The sequence below is a fragment of the Phaseolus vulgaris genome, chromosome 6, assembly GCF_000499845.2.
Source record: "Phaseolus vulgaris cultivar G19833 chromosome 6, P. vulgaris v2.0, whole genome shotgun sequence".
NCBI lineage: Eukaryota > Viridiplantae > Streptophyta > Magnoliopsida > Fabales > Fabaceae > Phaseolus > Phaseolus vulgaris.
In genome coordinates, this window is record NC_023754.2 from 13,673,966 (window position 1) to 13,685,605 (window position 11,640).

General features: G+C 34.4%; 1 protein-coding gene across 1 annotated transcript; it reads right to left on the reverse strand.

Moving 5' to 3' along the window:
* Positions 1–582: 582 nt before the first annotated feature.
* Positions 583–8,410, reverse strand: LOC137831176 (tryptophan synthase beta chain 2, chloroplastic). The gene is made up of 5 exons (XM_068638750.1): positions 8,206–8,410; positions 7,749–8,102; positions 6,187–6,629; positions 6,007–6,101; positions 583–1,124 (listed from the first exon to the last, which is right to left on the reverse strand). The coding sequence occupies exons 1-5, from the start codon at positions 8,362–8,364 to the stop codon at positions 949–951; spliced, it is 1,227 nt and encodes a 408-aa protein (XP_068494851.1). The 5' UTR covers positions 8,365–8,410; the 3' UTR covers positions 583–948.
* Between the last annotated feature and the right edge of the window lie 3,230 nt (positions 8,411–11,640).

The following is an 11,640-nucleotide window of genomic DNA, read 5'->3' on the forward strand; positions in this document are numbered from 1 at the left end:
TAAATATTCATTTTACATTTTTTTCATAAATAACTATAATGTGATATATTCTTTTATCTCTTTATTTTATTTTTATTACTTTTCTACATAAAATATAAAAACAACAATTTATTTTAAAAATTAAATTAAACAACACCAATTAATTACATTATTATTTATTGTAATTGTGTCGGTGTCACAAATTTAAACATCATTCCTATTAATTCATTAAAATATTAATATTGCCAATTGCCAATTAAATCATCATACACTACAACTCATCCAAATATTAATATTGATAATGTGGGTGTATAATTTAATTTTATGAATCAACATGTTAATACATGAAATCTTTTCTCCGTTAATTTTTTCCCCTTTCCAACTTAAACAATTTTAACCAATATGTGTTTACACGAGCAACCATCCTTGTATAATCAAATTCCATATCATATATCAATGGTAGTTTTCACTGCTTCCATTGCACTTTACAAAGCTGTTTCTCTGTGACACAGATTATAAATAAATAAGACATTAACCTTCAAATTAGTTTCTAGATACCAATTAGGCATAGGTAGATTTAACATGGACCACAACAAAGCTGAATTAGGTATAAGTAGATGCTTCATTTTGGCAAAACTGAACAACATCTATTATTCATCTATCATACATACTTTTACTACATGACTCCACTCCTTTTTCTTCTTTTTTTGTAACAAATAAACAAAAACAACATCCCTAAATTCCATGTAACATTTTCAAAATTTCTAAATCACATGTTGGCTTTCACAAAGTGGAATATTCCAAGATCAATTGTTTTCACAAATCAGTTCTTTCCAAGAAATTGGCCTCAAATTCTACATAGCAATCTCAATAAGAAAGAAAGCCACCCAAGAACTTGTTGAGCTATGCCGGAGACTCAATCATGTCATAGCAATGCAGCAGCAGTCTAGCAGAACAGGACCCCTACTTTCAAACATTCAAGTACTTGACAGCAGTTTGAACATCCTTATCCCCTCTGCCACTGCAATTAACCACAACCTTAGTTCCATTCGGAAGGGTAGGGCAGAGTTTCTCCAAATAAGCAAGAGCATGAGATGTCTCCAAAGCTGGAATAATACCTTCCAGCCGAGATACTCTCTTAAAGGCTGCAGATTACAGAACACCCCAACGTGAGACACAGAAACAAGATACAAGGATTAAAGCAACTTCAGCTTCTGATCTTGGAAAATATAAGATAAGAACTAATAGCTCTACTGCCTCTATATAGCAGATCAGATGAATAAGGGAAACAATAAATGAAGAATTTTGTAATGGCATAATGAAAAGAATAGTTAACCTGGAATTGATTCATAACATGCTAACAATGGCCATTATTAGCATATATTTCTATCTAAGCCAACAATATGTTATCATGATAAAGTTGGAAAATAGTTGCACCGTTATTAAAGTGGAAAGAAATAGATGAAATATATTTCTGAGATCTCTTACAAATGTGATTACAGTTTCTATTTATAGACTGTTTTACAACCTAATTAAAGAAAGAAATAATAGGCAATGAAAGCCAGAAATAATGAGTGTTTAAAGCTGTACAAATCAAATAAAATAAAATTACTAACAAATCTGTCCTAATAAATATAAAATGGAATCTGCACTTAATTATAACATAATTCTCCTGATTATGCAACACTCCCCCTCAAGTTGGTGAATGTATATTTATCATTCCCAACTTGCAAGTAAGATCTTCGAATTGTTTTGTGGAAAGTCCCTTAGTAAACATATCTGCCAATTGGAGTCTTGAAGGGATGTACTCAGTGGCTATAAGACCATCATCCAACTTCTCTTTAATAAAGTGTCGGTCTATCTCTACGTGCTTTGTTCGATCATGTTGAACCGGATTGTGTGCAATACTGATAGCGGACTTATTATCACATGCCAAACCCATAGGAGCTTCATATTTTATTTTTAAATCATCAAGTATAATCTTCATCCATAAGAGTTCACACACCCCTTGAGCCATGGCTCTAAATTCTGCCTCTGCACTTGATCTTGCAACTACATTTTGCTTCTTGTTCCTCCATGTCACCAGATTTCCACCCAAGAACATGTAGTACCCTGTGGTGGATCTCCTATCAACAATCGATCATGCATAGTCAGCATCAGTATATACTTTCATGGATAAGTTTTCCCCCTTTTTGAATAGCAATCCTTTTCCTGGAGAGGCTTTTAAGTACTGAATAATTTTATCTACTGCCTGTAAGTGTCTTTCTCTTGGATCATGCATAAATTGACTAACCACACTAACTGCATAGGTTATATCTGGCCTAGTGTGTGAAAGATAAATGAGTTTTCCCACAAGTCTTTGATATTGTGTCTTCTCCACTTTTGGGTTTTCCTCATCATTCCCAATCCTATGATTTTGCTCTATTGGCACTCCAGTGGGCTTACAACCCAACTTACCAATCTCTTTGAGAAGATCAAGGATGTATTTCCTTTGAGAAATAAAGATGCCCTGTCTCGAGTAAGCAACCTCTATCCCAAGGAAGTACTTCAGCTTCCCAAGATCCTTCATTTCAAATTGAGCAGCTAGTCTCTCCCTCAAATTTTGTTTTTCAATCTCATCATCACCTGTAATAATCATATCATCTACATAGACCAAAAGTAGAGTGAGTTTACCATTCTGAGAATGTTTTATAAACAGAGTATGGTCACCTTGGCTTTGTTGGTACCCCAAAGATACCATAGCTTGAGTAAACCTTCCAAACCAAGCACGAGGTGATTGTTTAAGACCATATAGGGTCTTCTTAAGTCTGCACGCCTTATTCCCTTCATTAACAATACCATAACCAGGTGGAATCTCCATGTATACTTCTTCCTCCAAGCTTCCATGCAAGAAGGCATTTTTAACATCAAATTGATGCATTGCCCAACCAAAGTGTGCTGCCAGGGAGAGAATAATCCTGACGGTATTCATTTTTGCCACTGGAGCAAAAGTCTCCTCATAATCGATCCCATAGGTTTGAGTGTACCCTTTTGCAACCAACCTTGCTTTATACCGATCGAGTGTGCCATCAGACTTATACTTAACTGTGTATATCCACCTACAACCCACTGCTTTCTTATCTTTTGGTCTCTCTACAATCTCCCAAGTCTCATTCCTTTCTAACGCGCTCATTTCTTCATTCATGGCTCGAATCCAGTTCTCATCTTTTAAGGCTTCTTGTACCGATGAAGGGATTTTGATAGAATCAATAGCTGAAAGAAAACTCTGGTGCTGTGCTGCATAGAAAGTTTTTCTGTAGACACAAATTGGGATATAGGATATTTGGCACAAGATCTTTTTTCTTTTCTCAAGGCAATAGGTAAATCATTTAGGTTAGGTTCAAAAGCAGTATTTAAGGTGTCCTCAAGAGTCTCATTGGTATGAGTTCTTACCTCCGGTTCAGACAATTGAAGTTGCTGTTCGACCAGGACGGGTTCTTGTTGCCTTCGCTGATATTGTTTTCCAAAACATTTGTCTTCATTATTCTTCTCTGGTAATGATGTTGGTGCAGGGTCTTTGTCATCCTCCCTAAGAACGAAATCCTGCAACAAAGGAAAAGGTGGCAACTCAAGGTCCTCAGCTTCTTGAATACTCTCCCCCTGAAGCTGAGAATTAGGAAAGAAAGACTCTGTTTCATGGAAGGTGACATCTTTGGAAATATACACTTTACGACTTTGAGGATGATAACATTTGTACCCCTTTTTGTTGGGGGCATAACCGATGAAGACACATTTGATGGCACGAGGATCTAACTTACCCCGATAAGGACTATGAACATGGACAAAAGCAGGACAACCAAAGACACGATTCTGAAGACTATTCAACATGGGAATAGAAGGATAGAATGTGGTCATAACCTGAATAGGAGTAACACCCTCTAAAACCCGAGAGGGTAATCTATTAATCAAATAAGTGGCAGTCAGGACTGCTTCCCCCCAGTAAGATCTAGGAACAGATGTTTGGAAAAGTAAAGCTCGAGTAACCTCAAGGAGATGACGATTTTTCCTTTCAGCAACCCAATTTTGTTGAGGAGTGTCCACACAGGTTAATTCATGAACAACTCCATTTTCCTCAAGGAACTTGGAAAGGTTTTGGTTCACATATTCTCTTCCATTATCAGAACGCAATCTCTTAATTGGACTTTCAAATTGTGTTTGAATCATTCTGTAAAACTTTACAAACAAGTGAAAAACTTCAGACTTATCTTTCATGAGGAATATCCAAGTAACCCGAGTACAATCATCAATAAATGAAACAAACCATTTTGCACCCGAGATATTAGGAATAGGTGAAGGTCCCCATACATCTGAATGAATAAGATCAAAAGGTTTAGAACTTTTATTACCATTGGGAGGAAAAGTTGTCCGATGGTGTTTAGCAAACTGACAAACATCACAACGAAATGACTCAGCAGACACTTTTGTAAATAAAACAGGAAATAAGGACTTTAGGATACTAAATGGAGGATGACCAAGACGTCTGTGTTGAAGCCATATCTGAGAGGATGACCAAGATTCACAACCTTGCTGAAAATTAGAAGTGTGTGCCTGTAGTCTAGCACCCTTTTTACTTTCTTCATGTTGTAAATAATATAACCCGCCCTGCTCTTTAGCAATTCCAATAGTCTTCCCCGTGGCAAGATCCTGAAAAACACAATGGGAAGGGAAAAATACCACTGCACAATTTAAATCTTGGGTAATCTTTTGAATAGACAAGAGGTTATTGGATAGTTTGGGAACATGAAGCACATTTTTTAAAGGAAATGAAGGTTGAAGGTGAATGTTACCACAACCATTAATGGGGGTAGTGGAACCATTAGCAACAGTAATATATGGCTTACCGGATAAAGTAGTGTAGGATGAAAAAAAAGAGGAATGAGGTGTCATATGATCAGTAGCACCAGAGTCTATAATCCAGATATTTTCAGTACTAGAAGCATTAAAGGATAAAAAACTAGAATTTTTACCACTCATAGTAAAGGAACAATAGCTAGATGGCTTACTAAGGGAGTCCATGAGAGTTCAAAACCAACTTTTTTCAGATTGGCAAAATTTGATCCTGTTCACGCACAAAAAAAAAAAAAAAATCCGCTGGAAAAATTTTCCGGTGGCGGTTTCCGGCGAGCAGTGGCAGTTCCGGCGAGCGACGGAAGTGGTGGTCGGTGGTGGTGGTCGGCGGTGGTCAATGGCGGTGGCAGTAACGGTCAATGGTGCAAGGTGGTGGTGGTGGTCAATGGAGAAAGGATAAGGAAAATAAAAAGTTGCAGCAATGAAGGCTGTCCAACAAAAAAAAAATTGCAGCAATGAAGGCTGTCCAAAAGAAAAATAATTGCAGCAATGAAGGCTGTCAAGAAAAAATGATTACAGCAATGAAGGCTGTCAAGAAAAAATGATTACAGCAATGAAGGCTGTCAAGAAAAAATGATTACAGCAATGAAGGCTGTCAAGAAAAAATGATTACAGCAATGAAGGCTAAAAAAAAATAAAAATTGCGGAAGCAGAGTCTCCTATACCAAGTGGAAAGAAATAGATGAAATATATTTCTGAGATCTCTTACAAATGTGATTACAGTCTCTATTTATAGACTGTTTTACAACCTAATTAAAGAAAGAAATAATAGGCAATGAAAGCCAGAAATAATGAGTGTTTAAAGCTGTACAAATCAAATAAAATAAAATCACTAACAAATCTGTCCTAATAAATATAAAATGGAATCTGCACTTAATTATAACATAATTCTCCTGATTATGCAACAATTAAGATCAATCGTTACAACTTTATCTTATCAAGACACGGCAGTCTTCTCTTTCTCACTTGTCACATTTTATGTTTTAGTTAAATCCTTATGTATTTGAAGATTTGTAGAGAGTGAAAAGTGACCAAATCAAAGAATAGAAAACCATGACAAACAAAATTTTAGTGACTAATTTTCTGCCGAAGATATATCACTATACATTTGACAAGGCAATAAATATAAGATAGTCCTACCTTCCAGTGCTTCTTCATCAGTAACACTATAGTATTCAGCACGCCCTACATCTTTCAAGAAACTATGTTCTGGTCCAACTCCAGGGTAGTCCAACCTATACAATGGAAAAGGAAAACTGGAATGAACAAAACCTGGATAAACAAAAGAAAAAGTAAACAAATACTAACCAGATGAATTACCCTGCACTGATAGAGTGAGGCTCAATTATTTGCCCATCTTCATCCTGCAAAAGATAGCTCATAGCTCCATGCAAAACCCCAATTTCTCCTTTTGTTAATGTAGCTGCATGCTTAGCACTATCTAGGCCTAACCCTGCAGCCTCCACACCAATCAGCCTAACATCTTCATCATCGATAAATTCATGGAAAAGTCCCATGGCATTTGAACCACCACCAACACATGCTACAAGAACATCTGGCTTCCCTCCCCACTTTTCCAATGCTTGCTTTCTTGTTTCTTTACCAATCACCGCTTGAAACTCTCTTACCATCATTGGATAGGGATGTGGCCCGGCAACAGAACCCAAAATATAATGTGTTGTCTCCACATTGGTCACCCAATCCCTTATAGCTTCTGATGTGGCATCCTTCAGTGTAGCAGTCCCTGAATGAACTGCTCTGACCTACATAACAAAATTACCTAACTAATGAGAAAACACATTGACAAACTAGTAGCTGCTCTATCAATGCCTAATTTATGTTAAAAATTTAACTATTAAGATAATGTCTTGCATCAGATAAACCCTGCATCCTCAATAAGATGCCTTTCCCCATGCTCATTTTGAACTTCAAACTTAGTCTTGAACACTAAGCAACTAATTGGATTGGATTATAATTCATGTGAACTGACATCTGACATAAAAACACTATCTCACCATTTTTTCATTCCTACACCATCTACAAACAACCCTAACAAAAAGCCAAAACGCTAAACATAGAAAATCAATCATTCATTCATCCTCACAAAGTACTACTACTTCATTCCATATCTATCAATGGTTAAGATTAATATACATAGATTAAGGAACATGAATGTAAAACATTGTTGTATTTGAACTAATATACTCTTATTCAGTATCTCATTACTTGTGATAAATTCTAAATTACTATTGCAGCAACTGTCAAACAAGTGTACAAGTAAAAAAAACAAGTAATAACATTTTGGAATCTTAAAACATCAATAGTATCTTTTCTTAAAAAAAGAGTTAAAACATCAACCTTATTTCTAGTTTTCTATGTTCAATTCAAACACAATTATACTCTACACGCTCACACATTAAGGAGGCATTCACTTGCCATTTTGTTTCCTGTTTTCACTTTTTAATCACAAAATTGTCATCTAGTTTTCAATCGGTTTCCTCTTCTCAAAGATTTGTGCAGGGATCAATTTAAACAACTTTTCCATTTTTGTTTCCTATACAAATCTTTGAAAACATGAAACAAGTTAAAATGGCAGTTTTGTAATTAAAAAGTGGAAACAGAAAATCAAAGTACAAATAAACACCCCCAAAGGTGAACGTCTCTCTCTTTGTTCCCCACGTTGCAGGGCACTAGCCCCATCTACTAGACTCAACCAAGGATGGTATTAAAACATCAACCTATAAGATAGGGAAGTGCTAGTACCAAAGTTACCAACATAGGATCGTTTTCTCATAAACATTCTCATTAATCATTTCCATTCCCCACCAAAAGAAAACACAAGAACAAGCTAAGAACAACCAAGTAGCCATTAGACAACACACCTCAGCACCAAGAAGCCGCATTCTAAACACATTAAGAGCCTGTCTCTCCATATCCCTCGCCCCCATATATACCACACACTCCAACCCAAACCTCGCACACACAGTGGCAGTGGCCACCCCATGCTGCCCAGCACCAGTCTCAGCAATGACCCTTCTCTTCCCCAACCTCTTCGTCAGCAAAGCCTGAGCAACCGCATTATTGATCTTGTGCGCGCCCGTGTGGTTCAGATCCTCCCTCTTCAGATACACCTCAGGCCCTTCTCCGTCACGCGCGTAGTGGCGCGTGAGCCTCTCCGCGAAGTAGAGTGGGCTCTCGCGACCCACATAGTCCCGCAGAATCTCCGCAAGCTCATTCTGCGAAAGACGAAAACTTTATCGGTTTTGGGAGATACCATTTTGAAGGTTCGGAGAAATACGAAGTGGGGATTGGGAATTGAAATGAGAGAGAGAAGAGAACCTGAAAATGTTCGTCGGAAGCGACGGAGTGGAACGCGGATTCGAGTTCGGTGAGGGCGAACATAAGGGTTTCAGGGACGTACTTGCCGCCGAACCGGCCGAACCGTCCGCGTGAGTCGGGTCGCTGAGAGTGGACCGAACCTGTGTCGCGGTTCGCCATTGGAAGAACTGAGGTGGGAATGAGAAAGAAAGAATGAAGAGGAATAAATGTATGAAGAAGAAGCAAGGTTGTAATAGAAAATTAAATTAATAAGTTAAATAATTTAAATAATGGTAAAATTACATATTAAAAAAATATGCATTTATCTTAAATTTAAACATAAATAATATTAAAAGTATATAATATTTTTTATATCAAATTTAAATTTAAATAAAAATAGTTAAGATTTCCATATATGTTAAATTTTGTTGAATGAATGCTCTTTTTATAAGACAAGCTAGGGACAAGCAGATGAATTCCAATATTTATTAAAATTTTATTTTTAATATTTTGTAACACTCCATTAATTAGAAAAGTTAGCTAAATTGGCTACTTTATTTAAAGGTATTAATTTTCCAAAAAAAATTAAATGCTTTTTTTTTTCAAATTATCTATAATGTTAATGTGATATATTTTAGTTTTAATTATTTTAAAGGTATTAATACTTTCTTACCGGTACTATAATGTCAATTTTATTGATATGTTATATAAAAAAAACAGGAGGACTAATGTTTCCAAAATTTATTGACAAAGGCAAAGTTAAAATGTGAACAAGTTTAAGACATGACTAAATGCAAGAAAAAATAAATAAATGTTAGAAGAACTCTAAAATAATAATTTGATTATACATTGGAAGAAAGTTCGTAGAATAGGTTTTAATGGATGGATATATATTTTTCAATAGATTAAATCAAATTAAAAAAATTATTGTTAATTTTAAAAATCTGTTTAACACGTGATTTAAATGGATTTAGGATTTTATTAAAATATATCGTCAAATCCGGATGATGTAATTTAATTTAATTTAATCAATCTTATTGTTGGAGATCCCACGTCGACTAGAGGTTAGAGTCTTTCATTGTATATAAGTGGGTGCAAACCTCAACCCTATGAGTTGGTTTTATGGGATTGAGTTAGGCTTAAAGTTCACTTTGTAATATGGTATCAGATCTTTTCATGGTTTTATGGGGTTGAGTTAGGCTTAAAGTCCACTTTCATAATACTTATCTTAATAGTTTATTAATAAAAATCTAATCTTATCAATTAGAATAACTAAAACTTTATGAGATGATAACAAATAATATCAAGTTTTAATAAACAAAATATTTTGTGTTGAATATGTATGTTTATTTGACAGAATAATTAGTTGATTAAGGGAAAACAACCTTGATTTTTTTAAGTCTTTAGATTATCTACTTAACAATAGATTTTTGTACGATGCTAATCTAATAGTAGATACAAGGTTTAAAACAAAATTTATTAACAACACATTCATACATCTCAATAAAACATCTTACATAATACAGCAACTTTCCTACAATTACATTGTCAATACCAAAAAGAGATGTTTAGTGAACAAGTTGAATGCAACAAATATATATTAACCAAAAGACTACTAACCTCTTTTATAACTTTCACACAATAATATAAGATTTGCATTTTGCATCCAAGTCACAATACTCTTATTCAAAATGTTTATAAGTAGAAGTTTTGTCATTAAAAAAAAAAGCGAACTTTTTATATGTTGTTTGCTTAAGTTATTAAGTTTTAAATCATAATTTGTCTTATAAATGATATAGATAGAAACACTATATGAGTAAAACTTTCCCTCAGTGACGTGAAATTTTTGAAAGTATAGAAATAGGTCTATTTTTAGTCAAGCAAAGGTTGATATAGAGGAAATCTTATCCATGACTCAAGTCCAGTCTTGGGCTTGGATGAAATATAAAGTAAGGAATGTCATTTTCTTTTCTTTTTTTGACTGATTGTTGTCTTCCGTAATTTGCATTACCATGCAACTAAATAAATTTGCTCGCAATGTACTCGTTTATATTTGTGTGTCTGAATGGCTATAATGTATGCTCTTTGTCTCTATGCTTTAACTCAGGCGTAAAAACATTACAAGGTTTTTATGCATTCCAAGTGTTTATTTTTAATTTTCTTGTGCTGGTTGAGAGGCGTGGAAGGTTTTTGTTCTATGTGCAGGTTGTGGTGTAGCATCACTGGGTGTGTTAGAACTCCTTGTGATGGCGACAACGGTTGTTGAAAACAAATATCATTTGGTTAAAAAAGGATGCAGCAGAAAGAGACGTGTATGAGACAACAAAAGGACTGTGGGATCTGCAACTTAGGATGGAAGCAACAAGGCAAAATCAGAGTAAAGCTTTTCCTAGCAAGTGTAGAATAAGTGTAGATTGAGATACCTTTTGCAGCAAAATAGTTGATGTTAGTGCAAGTGAAAGCAATGCAGATTGTCTTAGCAGCTTTGAAGGGTTTTTTGACCATCACTAGAGGTCTTTATGGGAATGGTTTTGGAAGTGAATATGTGAGGAAAGCAATTTAAAGTATATTGTGCTGGAAATATGCAGATTTGTTGCACATTATGTTTTATTTTGTTTTTTCTATACTGCTGAAAAATGCAGAGTTGTTGCTCTAAAAAGCATTGGTCCTTATAAGTTTTTCAGTTTGTTGAGATGCTTTTGGTTGTTTTTTTTTTTTAATTTATTTTAACAATTGTAAAAGGATTGGTCACCTCTCAAATTTTCTCTTTAATTAATTTAATCTTTGCTTAAAAAAAGAGTAAAATTTCCCTTATGTGAAGATATCTCTCAACAATAGAAATTTTCAACTGACATAACATGCTTCCCAATTTTATTTTCACGGATATCATATTGTGCCTTGTCATTACATCAATAGCACGAATTTCCTATAAGGTCAGAATTGGGTCCTCAGAGAGCCAAATTCCAACTTATCTATCATTAGTTAAATTTAACGGGAATGCCACCCAAAATTCGATTCCTAGGAAGCCAAATTCTGAGTGGTTATTTTTTTTCCATTTTTCAATTTAAAATAATATGAAAGGGCGAAACTTTGAAAAAAATTGTAAAATTTAATGAATTTAAAATAAATAATTTCAGAAAATTAATTATATTTAGTATGTGTGTAAGATATAATTATTTAGACAAGTAAAAAAGGACAGAAATGATTTTTTATAAATAGATATATTTTAAAGACTTTAAAATTAGCAAAAAATTTAAACAAGAAAATTTTGTGAACAAAAATAAAGAATTTAGAGATAAGGTAAAAAAATAATATTTTTGAAAATAAAGAACTGTAACAAAGTAACGCAGCGTATGTGATATAATTGAGTATGTGATATAATTGAATTTATTCAATTGTTAAAAGATATAATAGTTTATAAAAAAAAGTGTATGTAATATATTAATTTTGAGAAAT

Bases quoted from the DNA above. Each gene is read 5' to 3' on its own strand.
- LOC137831176 (XM_068638750.1), bottom strand. From the start codon at position 8,364: ATGGCGAACCGCGACACAGGTTCGGTCCACTCTCAGCGACCCGACTCA. The intron at 6,630-7,748 runs GTGTGTTGTCTA...TTTGTTATGTAG, and splicing joins TGCGGCTTCTTGGTGCTGAG to GTCAGAGCAGTTCATTCAGG. The intron at 6,102-6,186 runs GTAATTCATCTG...TCCATTGTATAG, and splicing joins CCTCACTCTATCAGTGCAGG to GTTGGACTACCCTGGAGTTG.